This window comes from Mastigoproctus giganteus, chromosome 10 (genome assembly GCF_048544385.1).
Source record: "Mastigoproctus giganteus isolate SK-2022 chromosome 10, ASM4854438v1, whole genome shotgun sequence".
In the NCBI taxonomy this organism is placed as follows: Eukaryota; Metazoa; Arthropoda; class Arachnida; order Uropygi; family Thelyphonidae; genus Mastigoproctus; species Mastigoproctus giganteus.
Window position 1 is genome coordinate 142,016,398 of NC_143584.1, and position 21,829 is coordinate 142,038,226.

The 21,829-nt window shown below is 35.5% G+C and overlaps 1 protein-coding gene across 1 annotated transcript in view; it reads right to left on the bottom strand.

Annotated features, from left to right (window-relative positions):
- The window catches only part of LOC150079327 (leucine-rich repeat flightless-interacting protein 2-like), a 234,079-nt gene that overhangs the window by 114,484 nt on the left and 97,766 nt on the right, over positions 1–21,829 (bottom strand). Inside the window, exons 6-7 of the mRNA XM_090383033.1 lie at positions 16,960–17,049; positions 10,802–10,981 (exon numbers count right to left, since the gene is read on the bottom strand). Of these exons, the coding sequence (XP_090239159.1) occupies positions 10,802–10,981; positions 16,960–17,049 (270 nt within the window). The remainder of the gene's footprint in view (positions 1–10,801; positions 10,982–16,959; positions 17,050–21,829) is intronic.

Consider the following 21,829-nt stretch of genomic DNA (forward strand, 5'->3'; position numbering starts at 1 on the left):
ATCACAACAAATTGCTCTGGCAGGTCCTGCCACCTAGTTTCCTGGGATTTCAGTGGCTAGGACCTATTAAAAAAAATTTAAAAAAATGCGTTTGACATTAATGCTTAATGGGATTGCTGTTAGGAAATCGCTGGTTGGGGTTGAAACGCTAAAGAGATGTGTTAAAGGCCAAAATTTTGATGTTATTAAATTTATACATGTGAGGCTATACGCTAGATAAAAGCTAATAGTGTTAGTTGTCTTAGAGATTTACACAAAACCGGTAGAATTTAGACGTTGATTATAATTTGGTGGCATTGTTAAGGGTGTACTCGGTCGATTTAGTGAGGGGGGAAAACTGAAGAAAAACAGATAGAAGAATAGGGACAATAGAGTAGGCATCCCCCAAAGAGGTCAGTAGAGACGAGCCCCACCAGGCGAAGTATGGGGGGTAGGCAGGGAGGAGAGGAGACAGAGATCTGTCTCCTCCCTCCCCTGCCTGAGGATGGGGTTTTAAAGGGAACCAGGTAAGAGTATCCAGTTCAGATCGCCAATGGCGTGTTGGCAGCAAAGCCGCAGAATGTCTTCGTCAGTGTCATGTCCAAGCAATGTCGAATCCAGTATGAAGGTCGAGCTGCCCATCCCTCTCCGGGGGTGGGATATGTTAGCTGGCAGTGGGGAACCCAACAGGCGAGGGGGGGGGGAGAGACACACATTTACTTCATTCATAATCTGCATTCTCACTCTACGTGCATTCTTTTTTTTTTTTTTTTATTATTCTTTTTTTATTTATTTATTTTTTTTAAATACTTTTTTCTTACTTTATAATTTTTTTTTTCCCAAGTTTTTTATATACAGTCCATTCCGGTTATTTGGGACACATCGGGACTAGTGCATTTTGGCCCGATTAAGCGGCTGCCCCAATTATCCGAAGTTTCACGTAAATAGTTAAAAATACAATGTACCCCCCTTTACAATTGGTTCACTGTACAATCAAATCACGTTACGATGAACTCGACATAGTAAAGTACCATTCACTATACGATGTGCAGTAAGCGCCGGTCATTGTGATCACGTTTTTGAATTGAATTTTAATTCTATTAAACAGCGATTCTAATTAGCGAAAATAGGAGGAATATTATCCACAGGCTATAAAAGCAAAGGTATATTAAGCACAGATTTACCCTTTAGTACCTTACCAATTAAAAAATTAAATGATACATGAAAATCGGAAGAATATACGTGATAATCGGAATAATTAATATGTACTGTGATATGTACATACGAACTAGTTGACATTTCTGTTCACTGACATTTGTGGGGGGGGGGGTTAAAATTTAAAACAGTAAAAAGATAAGCAATCAATAACAAAGAACATGGCACACAAATTGCAAGTAACACAATACATGCAAGTGAGAACGGAGTAACGAGTTACAAAGCTTTAAAAATAGGAATGAAGAGAAGATCTTAAAATTAATTTTTTATGTGATTGAAGATTTCATGGAAGTGTAAACACATTTCACCATAATAACCCACAAATTCCAGCTGTCGGTATTATCGCAAATTCAGTAAGATCGAGTTTACTGTCCATTTATGATAGATTTCACTAACAGAAAAGCCCAATACACAGGTGACTGCTAATTGTTTTTATTGTTTTATGGTTGTGACCTCCAGAATTTCGACCGAATCACGTGGTACCATCGGAGACAATCGTAGGGTAATCTCCAGTGCTGCGGTCTCCTGCCCCGATTAAACGGCATGCTGTCCTAATTAACCGAAGTAAACCTTGGCTATTTTCTCGATTGGTTTCTGTTTTTTAAGATTTGCCCCAAATAAACGGCTGCCCCGATTAACCGGAATCCACTGTGTGTATATATATATATATATATATATATATATAATTACGAATAATAAAAATAAGAATAAATAGAGAAGCTGTATGGTATGTGTGGGGGAAGAAAATTAAGATTTAGATGGATTAGAATTGCGATAATATGAATTATGGATCAGGGACACTGCAAGCGCAAAGGTACCCTACAACCATAATGTATACATAAATTATTTTTGTGTAGAATATAGTAAGTATACATATAAGTATCGAATTTAACTAATGCTACTAATGAAAATATGGTATACCCTGGGAGCGATATATGTGTTGAACAAAGGGTGGAAGAAAGGAAAAGGAAATAAGTGTAACGATATAAAATGAAAAGAACCAAAAAGCAAATTTTGAAAAAACAATGACCAAGGTAGAAATAGTATTGCAGTATCTTTCATAATTTTTGTGTCTTCTTCAGAGGTCATCTACCAAAATTATGAAAAGGACAGCAATACTCTTACTTCTGTTTCTGACATGTTCTGTATGTCAAAGAACACGTGTAAGAAACCACGTGGTAAAAACTAAAAAAATAATTTTGAATAAATAATTAAAATCAAGTTATGCAAAACTATTATGTGTTACTAAAGTATTACATACAGAACATGGATGACCTTACAGAAGTAAGTAGACCGCTATGAAAGTGAAATAGGCGAAGACAAAGGAAAGAAGTGACCGAATATATGCGTAGATACGCTAGCAGCGCCTAGCGTTAGACGAATTTTGGTGTCTGTATATTATGTAATGAATTTACGTAGGCGGTGGAGCTGCGCTAGGCTAATATTAAGTACATGATGTTCAAACACCCAGGATAGCTAAGAAATATAATAACTGACAAAGTAGCAGTAGAAGGCAGCTAAACTTTGTTAAGGCGAAAAAATAGATTGGGTATAGTAAGAAAAATAGTGCTCTGGTATAGCGTTCGGTAGACTAATGGCGCACAGAGAATAAAATGTAGAATCTAATAAAGTAAAAAGATGATTAAATTAGAAATATGTAGTTGGGCTAGGGTAATTCGGGGTTGCAAACCCGTTCCTATAGTTAGGACCCTGAATGAATGTCCGAGAGTTAGTGCATCATGTATTTAAGTTAGTTGTGTTAAAAGTGTAATTGTGTACATTTAAGTTACAATCAAATCACAATTAACGATTAAATAAATAAATCAAGATAGGCTTAAAAATAATTACAAGATAAATACATTGTGTTAGGCCAATCAGTGGGTACGAGTTTTCCAGACTGTAAGACACCAAAGAGGCCTAGTGTATTGTATTTATACTATATACATACTTGATGCGTATGGGAATAATTATAAGTCAATAATGCTGTTTATATTAATATCTATTAGGTTCTTGTGCCTTAATATGTTAAGGGCTTTACTGATATGATGGCGCAGATCCAAAATATGGGCTGCTGTATCAGAATCAGAAATAGAAAGAACAAACAATTCTGATACAGCAGCCCATTTTTTGGATCTAGACATTAAGTTAAAAAATGGTATAACCTCCATCAATTTGTACAACAAACGTGAAGCATTCAACTTTAGCATAGTAAACTTTACACAATGGAATTCCAATATTTCCAAACAGGTACATGCTAATGTTATCCTAGCACAATGCATCAGAATAGCAACCATATGCAGCGACAAAACAACAGCTATTGATAACATCAGAATATTATAGTAAACTGACCAAAAATCTTTTTCCTATTGCATATCTGCGCCATCATATCAATAAAGCCCTTAACATATTAAGGCACAAGAACCTAATAGAACTCTCCCACTTTTGGCTACTAAAGTGGGAGAGTTCCAGCCAGCAACCGTAGTGCAGATGTGCTTACTGTGCAACATGCTCTGGTAATAGTGAGTAGTATTGTCCTTTGTATCAATTCTAATTTATTAGAATTGATACAAAGGACAATACTACTGAGCGGATGAACGGATGAACCACACACCGGCTCCATAGGTGATAACAGGTAGGAACATTGCATGGTATATGATTGCCAGGGTCTTTCTTTTGAGTCCGCAGTCTGCTCGACTGATCCTGGCAATCATACCTGCATAATTTCTCACTTTCTTCGCCAAGTAGATCAAATGGGGGTAAAAAGTTAATTTTGAATCAAAGAACACTCCAAGATATTTTAGTTCTGTTACCATTTTTATAGTGGCTGTTGTTGTTATTTGGTTTTTAGGAGCATTAGCAACTAAGGCCATATTGCTCCATGATATGCGGTGGTCATTCCCTGACCTTTCCGCATCCTCCGTATTTGGTGGTGACGGGCTCGAACCCCGGTCTAATTAAGAAGCATGTGCTACACACTGCTGCTCCTTCCCACCTGGCTACGGAGGCGCCTTTATAGTGGTTGTGTTAATTTTAATTTGGACGTCTTCTTATGTCCAAATTGCCTTTTTGAAGTATTTGTTTGGTTTTTTCAGGCGATATTTTGAGCATGTGCATTTGTGCCCACTCCTGCAGCTGCAAGAGGGCAGCATTTGATCTTTGCTCAAGAACCACTGGTGAGTTACCTTTTACAAGGAAAATCATGTCATCTGCAAAGGCCAGGCTTTTCATGGTGATATTTTAGTTCTGAAAGAAAGTATGGTGTGTCAATTCCTGGAACCTTGTGCGTACTGAAACACTTCTGTCTGTAATATTACCTGTTTATTACCTTATAGAGGTTTTGTGGGGCATTTGCCTGGCGAAGTCTCCTAAGGACACTAGGCCACCAGAGTGAGTCAAATGCCCCAGCAAAGTCAATGGAGATTGCCAGCATATATTTCTCCTCTGTGTTTTTAACTGTTGTCAGTAGGTGGTGCATGGCATCCTCCATAGAATTGCCCTGCTTAAAACCGTACTGATTATTGGAATGCAAATCTGCTTCTGTGTAATATTGAGCTAATCTGCTATATATTAGTCTTTCATATATTTTCCCTAGTACAGGGAGTAGGACTATTGATCTATATGATTTGGGATCAGTAGGGAGTTTTTCAGGGTTTTTGAGGATTAATCTTAACACGGCTTGTTTCCATATTTTTGGGAATATACCTTCTGTCATACAGTTATTATATAGTGCTATTAATTTATCTGGTGCTATTTCCGCTAATTTTTTGATAATCTCAACCTCTAAGAGGTCAAAACCTGGGCATTTATTGTTTTTGGTTTTAGATAGTGCTATTTCTAAGTCTTATATAGTGAACAGAGGTTCAATATTGACATTGTCATATTCAGTGTTTTCTTTTATAATGTTTAGCTGGGTGGGGGAATGATTTCCAGTTTCAGTCTGAGTGATACTGTCTAGGATGTTATTTACAGAATCCACCCAACACAGGGTTGGGGTTCCATCTGGTTTGACAGTAGTTTCTAAGACATCTCCTCTTGGCAGCTTGTTGGTCACTATTCTGTAGGCAACTCCCCAAGGGTTATTGTTTCCAGTAATTCCCACCAAGTGCCTCCAGCATTCCTTTTTCTTGTCTCTTATGAGGGCTGTATACTGATTCCTGAGAGTTCTATAAGAATCTCTCAGTGCATCCACTTCATTTTTTGGCCAAGATGTTCTGGCTCGTTGAAAATGTCTTCTCGTCTGGTGTACCTTACTTCTGAGTATAGTCAGTTCGGGGCACCACCAGAGAACTGTCTGCTTCCTCGGTTTTTTCCGTGGGATGGACAGGGTTGCTGTTTTTGTTAAAATGTTTTAAAGTGCACTGTTACAGTGAGAAATTAATTAAGAGAGAAACAAATAATATAGGATAATCAAAATTAAATTCTCACTATAACCAGGTACGCTGAACCTTTGCACTAGGACTTGTATGTGTGGGTGTAGCAGAGAAGCTGCTCCCATGGGCAAACTGCTCGTAGGTCAGAAGTGAACAGAAAATATAAACAAAGTGAGGCCTTCACCTCTATGAAATTATATTGTGGGTGTATACTGCTATGAGTAGACTACAGATAAAGAAATTGGAGATGGAGATTTTTAGATAAGGTAGCAGAGTTCTCATGCATTGAGAGAGTAAGAATTAGATTTGAGAAAGAAATTTTAGAGAGAGTAATAGTAGAGAATAAGAGGGGAGAAGAGTAAGAAGAAAGGAAGCAGATTTCGATCAGTTTGTCACAAGAGGAGACCTAGGTGCATCTGAGGAGAGCAGAGAACCAAAAGTTACCCACTGTAGAGACGAATTCAAGTTTGAAGGAAAAGAAGAGACAAAAGAGATTCGACAGAAGAAGTCTAGAGTTGTTTCCTTTAGGAGGGTCATTATAAGATTTGTCTGGTGAGTTTAAACTTTCCTTTTCACAAGTGTGTGTGAGCAGATGATAAGTAAGACAGAGTAGTTAGACATAATGGATCCTTTCTATTAATATAATACCTGTAAATGAATTATGTGGTGTAACAGAATCCTATTACATGAATACCAATTAGTTTTATGACACAAACACTAGTTAGGGAAAGTTTAAACAGAAGCAATGAACTGAAGGAATACTTCATGAAGGTTCCTAGAAATGTTAATGTTAGATCAGATGTTAACTGCTGTTGATGATGGATGTAGCTAGAACGAGAAGGAGGCCACTCCTCCTCATTCTAGCTACATCCATCATCAACCTACGTAACTATAGGAGGCCACTCCTATAGTTATGTATCCTGGCAAGGTTTGTATCTATAGTTTATTTAGGAGCTCTCGTATTAGAGCAAAGTTGTATACTAGCTGACACTAGGAATAGATAATCCTTATGATACGCAAATGTATGTATGATTACAATGTATGTTATTCATGTAAGTACACACATATATATATATATATATATATATATATAGAAACCATAGTCATAAATACGATTAAGTTACTACAAATACATGCTTAGTTTTAGAAACAACATATGAGTTACACATGATATATACATGTAACAACAAAGAAGGTGGTATGTAAGAGTACTGAATGAATATCCATTCTTAGATTTCAATAAATGTTATGTTTGTCCTTTTTTTGAAATATGTGCTTCCCTCAACATTCTCACGAAATACCAGAAATGAACTAAGAACCAAGAGAATAAAGAAAGGTTACGCAGCACTAAGGATTTTAATTAACGGGTCCTTGGTGAAACACAATACTCAGTTAAAACTGCATTTCTCAAGGGAACATTTTAAAAATTCCTATTGAGGAACCAGGGTATATAAAGCTGTTGTCCTTATTTATCCACTAGGCAGGCACCTTTTGTGTTGATGGGAGCAATGCTCATATGCAGGAACAGATACATAGTAAGGAGACTACTTCCCTGAGAACACAAAAAAGCAACAGCAGAAAACTTGGAGGTAGATGCAGAAAACAGACGACAGCAACAACAGACAAAAATAGCAGAAGCAGCACAAGATACGCCTATAAGAGAAGTGAGCAGGTAAACCCCCCCAAGAAATGGCAAGGTTTGAGAGGTACTCCCCCCCCAAAAAAAAACATAATTAAAAAGTATTTGGGGAAACTAATAGGAGGAATTGGAAAGTTTAGCTTTGACCACTGTGTTATTGACTATTGGAATGATAAGTAGTTGCATGGACTTTTTTTTTTTTTTTTTTGGCTGATGCAGCAAAAGCCTGGCACCCTTGTATTTTTTAGCCTTTATTAATACTAATTCATTTGGTAGAGAGTCAGTGAATGCCTATATCCAAACAGAGTTAAATCAGCAAGAGCCTACACCAATCACTGAAGAATTCAGATATGGTTCAAAAAACATTTTTGATGTCGAAATGAGACTATTCCAGAAGATGACCAACAGAACTTTAATTGCAAATGAACAAAAGAGCTTGCTAGGTCACAGGTCACCTAAGAAAATTAATCATTTCTGTCAGACAATGCAGTTTGGGAATTCAATTTGAAACCGATGCTCTTTATCGCTATGAGACATGACGAGCTTTGAAAGACTTTAGCTTCTTGCAGTTTGGAAGTTAAACAAAAAAAAAAAGTCTACAGTACCCAGGGCCCATAATTCTTCAAGGGTGACTATAACACTACATTTGGCCAAGACTATAATACTACATTTCTTAAGTTATTAAATTCATTTTTAATAATCAGTAAAAAAAAAAAAAATTCTACAGACTTAAAATTAAAAAAATGTTTTTATTTTATCTTATTGATTTATTATATGTTGCAAAAGTTTGTTAATTTCATTGTTATTGTTTGGACACCCTAAGAGATGAGACCACCAGGAAGACCCCAAAGGAGAATGGCACCAATACCTAAAGGAAAACACGGGCTTTCAGAGCTATCAAAAAATGTTGAAAGATTCAAGAGATTGACAACAATGGAGGTTGATTACTAAATAGGAACTCAACCCGTGCCAATGGAAGAGCAGAATGATGATGAAGAGATGAAACGAAACTGTGCATGAGGTCTTGCATCCAGGAGATACAAGACATCTTATTTTTTATACCAACCATAAACAATAAAATAAACATGAAAAATGGAATTTTGTATTTTATTTATGTTTTCTTTTAGAAATGTTATCTACTTACTGTGATTTTCTCATTTTGTATGGCAAAATTTATATTTAATTGTTTTGAATATTTAAGATCATGTTATTTTTTCATTAAATATAATTAATTTTTTTTTTGAGAATTGACTTTTTGCTTTTTAATCCTCACATCTACATGTCAACACACATGCCATAGAGACACAAGGAAGGCCCATTATCTACCAGATCAACATTAGCTCTTGATGCCCCTGGGTAGATGATGGTCATAACCTTAAGAGTTGAAAAATTAATAACCGAATATCATTAAATTTTTCATCCATGGTCTCTTTTTTTTTTTTTTTTTTTTTTGTTATAAGAAGAACCTTTTAAAATTTGTTGGAAACATAAAGGGATTAGCTAATAAAAATAAATATTGAAGCATATCTTACAAACTTGATAGCATGACTCATCTGTAGAGTACAGCAAAATTATTGTGTCTTTGAATCACTATTAAAACTAAACTATAGTTTACCAAAAAATTAATGACTTATTCAAGAGCCTCATAGAAGTTGCAAGCCATATTTAATTACAACTATGGAAAGTGCTGCAATAACTGATACTCTACAGAACAATCCTTAAAGTCAGAAAAATGACTGGAACTGAAACTACCACATATTGTAAGAAGTTTTGACAGTTTTTTGCTTGGGATATGCATTCCAGTTCATATTCCAAAATGATATCAAGCTTTATATGGTGATGATCCTGATAAAAAATGGAATGCACTGAGACTTTTATTCAAAAGACTGGTAAGAAAGAAAATATTCTCAACAGAATCACTTGAACTATTGAGGTTAATTTCAAACCAAATGGCAACATTAATCACCATAACTGTATTTATCAGGCATACAATAAACCATACATGCAAACTGAATGTCACTTAAATGCTTCTGGAATAGCTGTGTTTTTGGGGAGATGGAAACAAGGGAAATCTGTTTGGACCATTCTTTTTTAAGGACAGTGTCACTCCAGAGAGCGTCACTACCTTGAAATTCTACCGGAATATGCCTACTCCAAAACTACAGGGAAGGTCCTTCTATTTTTTGCAATATGGTGCCTCAGCACATTATTCTCACACCATAAAAGAATTTCTTTAATGAAAAATTCTCCATTTCCATTTTTTGTGTAATCCCAAGTCTGTTTTTTCTCCAATTATAAACTACACTAATGCCTTTGCAGCATTAGTCACATGATGCCCATCATTGTCATACAAGATGACTGACACTACCTCTTGGTAATAACAGTATATATGTTGATTTTCTAGATGCACATATTACGTAACTTTGAACATCAGAAAATCCACTCTCTTCTTCTCTCCCTTTTCCGGGTTTAATATGTTCTTCAGCATGAAGAAGAAGATATTGAACTTGGGAGAGTTGGAGGGAGGGAGGGGAGAAGAAAAAGAGTATATATTTTTATTCACAATGCACGTGTGATTGTGAACACATTTTACCTTGGTCAGAATTTTTTAGATTAACACCTTGAGGGACAAGTTTATTCATGCAAATTTTAAAATTCATAAAAATACATTCATCAATATATGCTGTAGAATAAATGCAGCTTAAAAAAAGGGGAAAAAAGTGAAGAATACTTTTGAAGTCAGCCTCACATTATGTTATCAGTTTATATTGGGGGGGGAACTCAATTCCAAACCATATCCCTTACCTTTCAGACATCCAGATGACATGGTGAATTTCGCAGGCCAAAATAGCGAAACTTATGAATTTCAATATTTATCAGAAGCATGAATTTAATATTCCACCTGTATGATATTCACTTTCAATCCCCATAATTAAAATTATTTTTAATTTCAAAAATTTAGCTGTAAAAAATTCTTTGCAATAGCACATACATAAAATCTCATTCTATGGTAACTTCCTATAGATTTTTTGGTTTCTTTTCAGCTGCTCACAGCTTTTTAGGTTTTTTTTTTTTATAACAAGGTTGGATTTTCTAATGTGATCTCATCTTATTATACAATGTACTGTCAGAATTAAGAATAAAATTTTAAAGTTTCCCATTTTTAAACTATTTTCCACTTGTTAGTTCCATAAAATATAATTCTGTTATTATTAAGAGGATAATTCACATGGCACATAATTTTCCAGAAAAACTGATTGCTGAAGCAAAGACAAACCATGTGCCTGCTGCTGTTATGGTTTTTGTATGCCAATTACAGAGTTAAAATAACATCACTATTTTTTCAAACAGGTCAATGGTTAATGAAATCTATTAATTTTATTTTTATTCAACTAATTTATTGCTATTCAATTGCATAGTGAACAAAAATTAAAGTTCAAATGACCAGACCATTTACAACTATCAGTTCCATAAAATATAATTCTCTCATTATTAAGAGAAAAATCAAATTATCATTATTAACAGATAAGTAAAATTACAGTCATGTTATCTTATTCCAAATCTTAAAAATGTGTGTATATATATTTTTAATTTTTACCCTGCAAACATCTTTATGGACTCGCTGAAGCTGAAGATAAAGGTTTTCTAACTCTTCAAACTCATCCTTTAATGTATCAACATGATAAGAGTAAGCAGTCTTCTCATTGTCTAGTTGTGCTGTTGTAATCATTGCTTTCCTGAACTTTGTTTCTAATTCTGAAACATGCTGCTGAAAAGCCTTAATAGACACATAAGAAAAATTAAATATTTAGTAAGTTCAAAAAATTTATAAAATAATTTCAATTAACTAAATTTATACAAATAAAAGTACCCGGTCAGAAAAATAATGCAGAAAATATTTCTAAATTTTTACTACTAGTTGCAACTTCAGATTCTTACAGTGACTATATAATAGTAAAGAAAATTATTTTAAAAGAACATCATAAGGAAAAAAAAATTAATGTGATAAATTTTGGCAAAACTGACAAAACCCCATGAGCTGTTCTAGCAATCTGTCTGCACTGCTTGGAGAACTTCAAGTCTGACTGCACAATTAACCTTCAGGTATTTTTCATTCTTTAATACCTCGAGTGTGATAGAACATTGTTCATATGTTAATCTGGGATTACTACCACCCATATGCAGTACTGTGCATTTATCAACTTTAATCTTCAACTGCCAATTCTCAGCACATCTGCCTAATTTTTCTAGATCTTCTGGCTGTAGCACACCCTGATTACTGTTATTAACCACCCTGCCAACCTTTGAATTATCTACATACTTAGACACTAAACATGATATGCTTTCATCAACATCATTAATAAATGTTGAAATCAGCAGTGGGGCCAGCAGCAAACCCTGGAAGACTCCACTAACAACATTAGTCCAAGAAGAGCATTGCCATTGATAAATACTGTCTGCCATCTCCCACTCAACCAACCCTTTATCCATAGCCATAAATTATCCTTAATGCCACACTGCTCCAATTTATACAGCAGTCTTTTATGTGCAACAGTACCAAAGCTTTTCTGAAATCCAAGCATATGTCAAAATTATTTTTTTGTATCCCATTCCTTTGTTACTGCACCACAGTATCCAATCAGATTGAACAGACAAGAACACTCATTAAAAATCCAAGCTGTGACTGCAGTGTAAATGCATTCCTGCTGGTCTTGAATTACTTTTTTAACCAGCAACTCCATTTCTAAATCCCCTAAAGTGTTTACTATCGCATATCCATTATGTTCTAAGACTGATGTAGTGTGCAATGTATATTTGCCCTTCATTTTCTGGACTTTTATCCCAGATGAGCTTGGGTAATGCTGCCTGGGTGATGGAAGAGGTAAAACAGATCCAAGATTCCTTCTGTCTCTGATGTCTAACGTAACATGCTTTTGCACAGGCACATTTGAAGGCTATTAGATTATCAGTGGTGGGATAACAACCAAATTTCACCCATGCCTTGTTTTGAGTCCTTGCTGTTGTGCATTCTGCATTCCACGACAGTTTTGGAAATGGTAGAAACCGAGTCAATGTCTTCGGAATTGCGATTGCTGCTGCTTGGACAATACTTTCCTTGATGTATTGCACTGAATCATTAATTGGTTGCTTGCTGACTGTGGTGGTATTAAAGGTTGCCTGATTATGAAAGCATTCCCATTAGCATTATCAGTCTTCCACCGTGATAACCTCGATGGGTGACAAAGACTTCCACTGCAAAGAGTGATCATCACAGAGAAGTGATCGCTTCCATAAAGGTTGTCTTCAACGTCCCATGTGCACAGGGAGGAGAGCATATAGAGATCAATTGCAGGAAATGTTTTTTTTTTTTTGGTAGTTGTTGGCGCATAGGCTTCTGTGGCCATAGTGCACCTCCTGAGGTTTTTGCAGTACTTTGATCCAAGCCCAAAGTGGGAATCGAACCCGCGACCTTTGGGTTGCCAGGCAGGCAAGTTACCCACCCGGCTAGCCCGCAGGAAATGTACAGGTAGGCATGTGGAAAAAGGTGTTATATCCCACATTTAGAAGAGCCAAGTTATTGTTTTCAAGCACATTCTCAATAGTCCGACCTCTTACATTGATGGCAGCACTACCCCACAGATTACTATGTCCATTGAAATCTCCTAGTAAAAGAAGGGGGGGGGGAAATGCTTAATGAGATCATGGTCTGCCTGGAGGATGTAGTTTCCAGGTGGAAAATAGATGTAACAAACAGTTAAGAGAAACCCTACTGTTAGATGCACTGCTACCGCTTCTAAGTTAGTGGTAAGTAGCATGGCTTGAAAAGGAATATGGTTAACCACGAGAATGGCTCCTCTGTGGGCAGGTCCATCCCCAGCTCTGTCTTTGTGAATAATTGACAGTTACACAAGCAAGAGTACTCATTTGATATGTCTTCTATAATTAAAAGCATGTTGTTTCATGCCTGTAATTAAAAGCATGTTGTTTGATGTCATGTTTCTGAGGGAATCTATTGTAAAAATTTGAATATGGTAATTATTTAGATTTTCTGGGTCTGTCTGATAGCTTTGGCTTTGTTTACTCAGTCCTGGATTTATCTTTCTTTGGAAAGAAAGAATGCTGGCCTGTGTCCATTTCTTCCTCTTCTGCAAAGAGTTCAAGGTCGGAGTCATATGGTACCTTCTTAACTTCAACATCCATTTATTCTTTTGTTGCGGGTGGCTCTCCCATTGTTCTTGGTTTTTCTTTCCCACTTTGTTTTGGTAGTGGGTGAGCACCAGGAGGCACTGATACATTGAAGTGGCAACACTGTTTTTTGGTTGGCTTTTTGAGAGCTTAATAAATAGCACACAATAGGAGTGGATGACTCTTTTGGGGAATCATCCACTGATTACTTTCTCATCATACATAGCTTTATTGCTATTTACTGGCTTCACCGCTTTCCTTGCCTCCTGACAGGATTTGTTCAGCTCTGTCTTGAGTCTATCCTTTTTTCCTTCCATTGCTGGCATGCTCTTGAGTATTCAGGGTGTTCATCCCATAATTTCATGGTCTTTTGCACCAACCTGAGCACATGTAAGGGCACCGCGACAGGCCATTTGCAAGTGTCCGTAGTTTTGAAACTTGAAACACCTTAACAGGTTTGGTATGTATGGCCTTACTGTGCAGTGCAGATACCCAGCTTTAATCTCATTAGGAAATATTGGCATATTAAGAGTAAGGGTGAGGTTTCTAGTGGGTACTAGATTCCCATCCCTACACACAAAATCTTTACAGCTGTCACTCCTTGTGAGTGAAGTTTCAGAACACATTTCTTCCTCTAACACTTACATAAGATCCCATTCAGAGATCGTGCTACAAGGTGAATTTAGTTTCTTATGGGGAGTAATTGTAATCGGAATTCTCCTGATAAAAGTGGCTCAAAAATGGCTGTTCTCAATGCTTTCTGCTTTTCTTTCTATTAGAATATCACCAGAGCATAGCTGTTTGACTGATTTCAGCAATTCTGCCAACCCTTCCAGTTCCTTCTGAATAAAGAAGTCCGACATCTTCCCAATGGGTTTGTCAAAAGTTGAATGAATTACCAGGAAGTATGATATTGGCCCTAGTTTTTCTTTCCTTCTGTTTTGGTGCATTGGTGATATTCTGGTCATTTACATTAATATCTGGTAGGGGCCGTGTTGGGGCTGCAGAAGAAAAGTTTACATTATTAGGATTCATGGGAATTTCCTTTGGTTCAGTGCTGAGGGTTCCTCACCTAACCCAGAGCTCAAATGAGATGCCCACTACTTGGCAAGCAATAAATGCACTCAGGAGTGGGACTCCAGGGTTATCCACACACACACCATACCTACACCTCAGACAGCTTGAATCCTGTCTCTCGAACCATGTGAGTAGAGGCATGGCATCAACACTGTTGACCCTTGCAGGTGTACTCACTAGCCAACTGATCCTGGCCTGAGTGACAACATGCCTCCAATATCCCTACGATGTCTGCATTTGATAACTTAAACAAGAACAAAAACATCCCAGACCATCTGGCTTGCGGATGCAGTGGGCCAAAGTGGTGTGTGAAGCTGGACCCCTCGACCATCAGGATCCTCCTCCCCCCCCTCTTAGTTTACACGAGACACATGGCAAACACACCAGATTCCTATGGTGTTAACCCGGAACCTAGACTGTGGATGTTGGCCCTGTGATGCTAATCTGGAGGACCAGCAGCATCTTTGGGAGTTCTCACCACATACGGGTGCCCATTTCGAAGGGTGTAACTTGACTGCAGACAGGTTTATATCTACTGTAGGCTTCTGTATCACCTGATAATTTATATGCACCCCATACATTTTTCTTCTCTGCTAAAAATCTCATCAGTTCATCTGACATTCATTTAGGTCTAAGCCTGGAACGGTATTTGTTAATTGGTATAAAAAACCTAGCAGCTTCTACAATTACTTCCCTGAATGCTTCACGTTTACAATTTTCTGTTGGTAACATCAGTTGGTTCCAATGAATAGACTTTAAAAACTGATTGAGACCACTGGAGACACCTTTATGAAAGTAAAAGCCTTTCTCTTTGACCTTGATAGTAGGGACATCTTTAAGTAAATCCCACATCAATACATTGTGATCACTGCCACCTAGGGGTTCTTTTATTTGCAGATTCTTAATGCATAAAGAATCACTGATGCCAGCTAAATTGTGAAATAAACTTTAAAATAGCCAAGGAAAATTACTCCATTATCAGAATGGAGAAAGTAGAGTTTCAAAGAATTAAAGTCAAAAAGAATGAAAAATAAGGGCACTACTCTCTATTGAATAAATAGTAATTTAAGGTATTTTAATCACTATGTACATATTAATACAACCAGATGTTTTGGACCTCTGTGGATCCTTTATCTATAGCTAAAACTGGTCTGGTATGTAATATAATTGGTGATTAAAATATTCTAAATTATGTTTATTCAACACAGTGTAATATGCTTATTTCTCATCTTAATAGCTCCTGCATCTACAACTATGTCTTTCAGCTCATGCATAATAAAAAGTGAAAATGTTTAGCATGATATGTTTGGATGGGAGAAGCAATAAATAAATTTTATATTACAGAGTAAATAGATTTTAAACCAAAGAGATGAAATCAGAAACAAGAGATTTCAGATTAGGAAATTAAAGGGAAAAAATTTAAAAAATTAGGAAAAACCTTCATGATTGTCATTCAATCAGACAATCATAGAGATTGTCTGATTGCATGATAATCCACAGACCTAAATGTCATATGAGAGGAACATACCAGTGCAAAAGGCAAGTGCAAGAACTGTGCAACTAAAACATGTCACAAGTGGTTTGAAAGCATGTCAATTCATAAGAAGCCCTCATTTGACCAAATCCAATAGGGAAAAAAACACCCAACCTGAACCATAAAAAACCTAAACACCATAAACCCAGTGAAGCTTATCATTCTGACTGTACTGATTCAACAGTGAAGTTTCCACTGAGCTAGATAATTTGAGGATGAATAACAAGCAAAGTGGGCAGAGTACACTTTGTAAAATGGTACTGTTTATGGCGACTACTACAAAAAAATTTTTTTTTTAAACATGACAGCTGCCTATTATAAGAGACACATTCAGGAAACAGAAAAATGGACTTTCCAGAATGAATTTGCCCCTTTCTACATCACAGTCAATCATTTCATGCAATTTCTAATATGTTAATGATTCATACCAAATATTGTACTGTCATTTTAAGAGAAAGAATTTCATGCAAGACTCCCACATCCCATGCTTATTGTGGCTAATAAAAAAAACATCATTTAGATTTACTCTTAGCCAGGATAAGCACAGAAAAAAACTGCTTGCACACTATAAGACAAACTTGTTGCAAAGGAGCTATCAACCAAGATAATACTGTAAGAACTCATTATTCGTGTCTTGTACCATGAATTAGGCATTTATTAATCGAGAATCTGATACACTCCTTGCAAAACAGATGTATGGATTTAATTAAAGGGTGGATCACAAAAATACTAATTGTTTTATAAAAAACCTACAGGATTATATCACAACCTTAATCTGTATGTTTACTTGTATTATTGCTTATTTGTTTTTTCTTTTATTTTAACTCTGAACGGTGGTCATGATGGAAAGGTGTTCACATGCTTTCAGTGTATTTATTTTTACCACTTCAAATTTGTTCTTTATCTTCAATAATACTAATTTTAGTATTTTTGATGGCCTTATTAATATAAAAACTTACCCTAAAATCTCTTGGGTCACAACCATCTGTAAGGTCTTCATTACTATGCCAAGAACCAGAGTAAGATGAGCATTCAGAAAGTGACCTTCCCTACAACCAAAAATGAATCATAAATACACATTTTGTATGCAAATACTATAACCATTTCAAACTGAACTTGCATTTTATAAAATAAATACAGGCAACTCTCGATTTACGAACATTGCTATAACGAACTCACAATTCATTCAAAATTTCTTAAAGTTGCTAATAGATAGTTACTTATAAAACGAAATGCCAAACGTATAGTGAACATAATTGTAAGAGTTAAATAAATAAACTTTTAAAAAAAATGTATTTATTACAATAATTATCAGAAAATTATTATATGATAATTAATTATATTGAACTGTTCTTGGTTAATAAAACTAGAAGTGGTGGGTGGAAAAACTTGTGTCCACGGTTTGTGAATAATTGTAAGTAACAGAACCTGATATTCCACAGCCTCCCAGAACATTTACACAGCAGAAAATGGCTGCAGCTTTTAAATTAATTTCTGAGGGTCTTTGAAGAAGAAGACACAAATATGGAAAGAATTGCAAAAGTGAAAAGAGGCATTTATGACTATCTAGCATGCTACAGTGAGATGTTTGAAGCAAAAAAGAAACTAACTGTGCAATCTTATATAAAAACATTTTAAAAAAGTGGAAACCCAGCTGTTTCTTCATTATCAGATGCCCTTCCATCTACCTCATCTGCACCTAGTGTCACTTATGTGAAAAATATTGAGCTGTGATGAAGATATTGACGAGTAAAAGTTGAATACATATGTAGAGTACATATATTACGTTAGTACTCATTTTCTTTATTTCTATTTTATAAGTCTGTTTTTAATTAAAATTAACAAGTACGATATCTTGTTTTTTTATTCTTTTCTTATTTTACGTATTGTATACAATAAACCATAATGCATGCATACATACATACATACATACATTATAATAAAACATATTGTATAGACCGTCCGATGTTTAGTACATGGTTTTAATGCTTTAAAATGGCAGCTAACATATACGATACGTATCATAAAAGCTCAGGAATACAAAATACACATAACAAACAACATATTGGAACGGAACTCGTTCGTAAACCGAGAGCTGCCTGTACTGTAAAATCCTGATTATCCAAAACAATTGGAACTGAGAGCTTTCAAGTTAGGATATTAGGGGGGGGGAATAATCATGGGCATTACAATGGTTTGTGGCCCTCCAAAGTTCAACCCTAACCGACGACATCTTATTCTTTAATATTTAATTTCTCTCATTGCATTTTCTTTCCCCTCAGACAACTGATTTTTAACATATAGGTGTATAATATTAGGAGTGAGTGAGAAATTTTGATAAAAGGAAGATAGTGGGCTTGATTTAATTTAATCACCTTTGCTTTTCATAGGCATTAAATGCCCGAGTGCTTTCAGAGGCAATGTCTCTGCAATCCTTGGCGTCTGCGTCTTTCCGACAGCTGCAACCTTGGTGGCAACGTGGTGGGCATGGTTTATTTATTTATTCTTTTGTTTCAATGGTCAGTATATGAGGTTTGGATGGGATGAGGGAATATTTCAGTCTATTATTTCTACTTTCTAAGTGACAATTAGTATTGATTTATTGTTTCCTTGTGGAAGTTGTTTATTTTTAATCCACAGTGCTTTTGTGAGTGACATGGGCTATGAGAGTTAAATAAAAATAGTTTTATTTAAGGCCTGAAGAAGGGCCAAATAGCCCTGAAACAGTGCCGTCTGGGTGGTGGTGGTATCCACTGAGAATAAGTAACAATAGTCTTCTCCTTTGGTGAAGCGTTACTTATTCAAAGTAGTGCGATATCATGGCAACTCGTTGTGAAGGTATTCACAATATGATACGTAACTTAAACAATGCTGCTTTTGCATATTTTTGCTAATTCAGAGTTTAATGGGATGTCTAATAGGATGCATTTGCACTATCTTGTATGTTGTCTAAATCTCTCGCAGCCTAAGGCTTATTTCAAATAAAAATAATTTATATTTTATTATTTAATTCTTTGTAGTTATTCAACTCATCATCAATCATGTCAAGTGCTGAAAAGAAAAAGTATCGCTCGCCAGTATCCGGATGAATATCTAGCTTATGGTTTTACTGAAAGCCCATTCGACTCAAAACAGCCTATGTGTCTTATGTGTAATAGTTCTTTTTCAAATGAGGCTATAGAACCATCAAGCCTTTTAAAGATCACTTAAAACAGAAACATCCTGATAAAGTTGGTAAACATATCAATATTTTAAAAATTTAAAATAGAAATTTTGAGCAACATAACATTGTTACTTCCTTATTTAAGAAGACCACACAAACAAATCACATGATGGAATGACAAACTTATAAAATTGTAGAAATCATTGCAAAAACTGGTAGTGCTTATACAGTTTCTGAGACTTATAAGATCCGCATTAGAGACTGTAATTTCAACAGTGATGCCTCAAAATCCTTCCAGTATTTTAAAACTATTGCCATTGAGCAACGATTCAATTTGTAGACTAATTGATGAGATGTCAGTTAACATTGAAGAGCAGCTAATTGACAAACTAAAAATGAGAAAATTTTCTATTCAGATTGATGAATCCACAGTTATTGACAACAAGACCCTTCTAATGGCATACATTCATTATTTCGATGATGACTGTAAATTGCAAGAAGAGATGTTTGTAAAATTTATAGACACTGACTGTACTGGAGCCTCAATTTTTGTTGCTATAAAAATATGATTGGTTGAAAAACAAGTATCATTGGAAAATTTGGTATCCTGTGCCACTGATGATGCTAACTCCATGGTTGGAAGACAAAGGTTTTATAGCCCACCTACAGGAAGTATGTCCGGAAGTTCTTGCAATACACTGCACTGTGCACCAACATGATCTTTGTTGCAAAAAATATTAGTCCAGTTCTTGATCAATCTCTCAGTATAGTTATTAAACCCATCAATAAAATAGTCACATAGCAAATATGATTGCCTTTTCAGAAAATTTTGTTGATAATGAAGAACAGTATGTGAGGCTTCTTTTATATACAGAAGTCAGATGGCTTTCTAAAGGAAATTGTTTTATAAAAATTTTTTAAAATTTTTCTAAAGGAAATTGTATAACAAGATTTGTAAACCTTTTTGATTTGATAATTAGTTTTTTAAAAAGCAAAGGAGACACATATTTAGCAAAGGAAATCAGAAAACACAAAAACAACATATACTATATGGCTTGAATTTTTTGAATGAAGTATTACTTCAACTTCGAGGAAAATTAATTTTGGAGGTAGACTGCAAATGCATATTAAATGCCTTCACCGAAAAACTGGGAATATTTGAAAGCAATTTAATGAGAAAACAATTTCATGGTATGCAAGAGTTGGCTGAAATCAATTAATCTCTCACTGGGAATGATCTTTAGAATTATTCATATCATGAGTTCTTTAAAAGGTGAAATGAAAAATAGATTTTCAGATTTATTTTCTTTTGAAGTGATGAAGTGAGGTCATGGATGTCAGATCCAATTGGATGTGATGCCGGGTCTGCTAGTGAAGAAATTCAAGAAGTTATTTAATTAAAATGTAACGAGGACTGCAAATATAAATTCGAAAAGGGTGGAATGGCTGAGTTGTGGGGATCAAAAAAAAAATAAACTTCTTTATCCAACAATGTGGTCTGAAATGGCCAAAGTACTTCTTTGTTTTCCAACATCTTATATGGTTGCAAGTGGTTTTAGTTCAATAAATAAAATGTTTACAAAGAAAAGAAACAGAATTGATATAGGTTCAAGAGTAAGAAATTACTGTATAATTAAACTTACTAACATCATACCAAACATTGAACTTTTAGCTAAGAAGCATCAGGCTCAGGGATCCTCGTTGAATAAAAAGAGTAAGTATATTTTTGTCTAAAAATTTCATGGGGGCCGATTAGGAAAAAAAATTGTCTAAAAAAGTCCTTTAGGGGGCAATAATTAAAAAAAGGTTGAAAAACACTGACCTACAGTAATCAGCCCCGTGCATAGGTTCAAGGTTGAGATGAAAGAAGATACTTGTTGACATTAGACTTGAATTTCTATAGATTGTAATTTTCAGGAAATATGTATGAAGGGAAGTCGTTTCAGAAAATGGGAAGTTTAAGAAATAAATGAAGAAGAAGAAAATGTAGTTCAGTAAGTTTGAAGTTGACAGTAAAAGGATGTTGACTGATTGCAGCATGTTTTCAGACTGTTTTTTTTGGGGGGGGGAAGAGCAGGAATTATATAAGCCAGTTCAGAACAGTACCCATGGAAGTAAATACAGAAAAGGCATGCAGCAGAAACAAAATGTCTATGAGACAGAGAGTGGAGAGACTTTGTTAGAGATGAGACATTAATTAACCTAACTGCCCTCTTCTGAATGGAATCTAAAAAAACTGACAGAGAGAGGTTTTGGGGGCACAGACCCAGGTGTGGGAAAAATATTCCATGGTGGGGAACATTTGCAATTTGTACAGTGTGTAGCTGTTTGGAAGAAATGTAACACTGTGAACAAAAGAGAAAACACAGTTTTTTAGATGCAGAGGAAGCAATATTTGTAATGTGCTTATGCCAAGAGATCAGAAGTCAGAGTAATTGCCAGAGATATGTGATTTTGTCTAGAAATCAGTGCCATCGAAGATAAGCATAGAAGCAGAAGAATCCTTTTTGCAAGATATAAAGATAGGAATGAGTTTTAGAAAGATTAAAATCAACTAAGTTATCTTTGCCCCACTAGACAATTACCTGGAGATTAGCATTTAAGGAACTTGTAGTGGATATTCAAGATGTTTAAGCTTGTTTATTAAGGACAAAGTTTCTGAAACT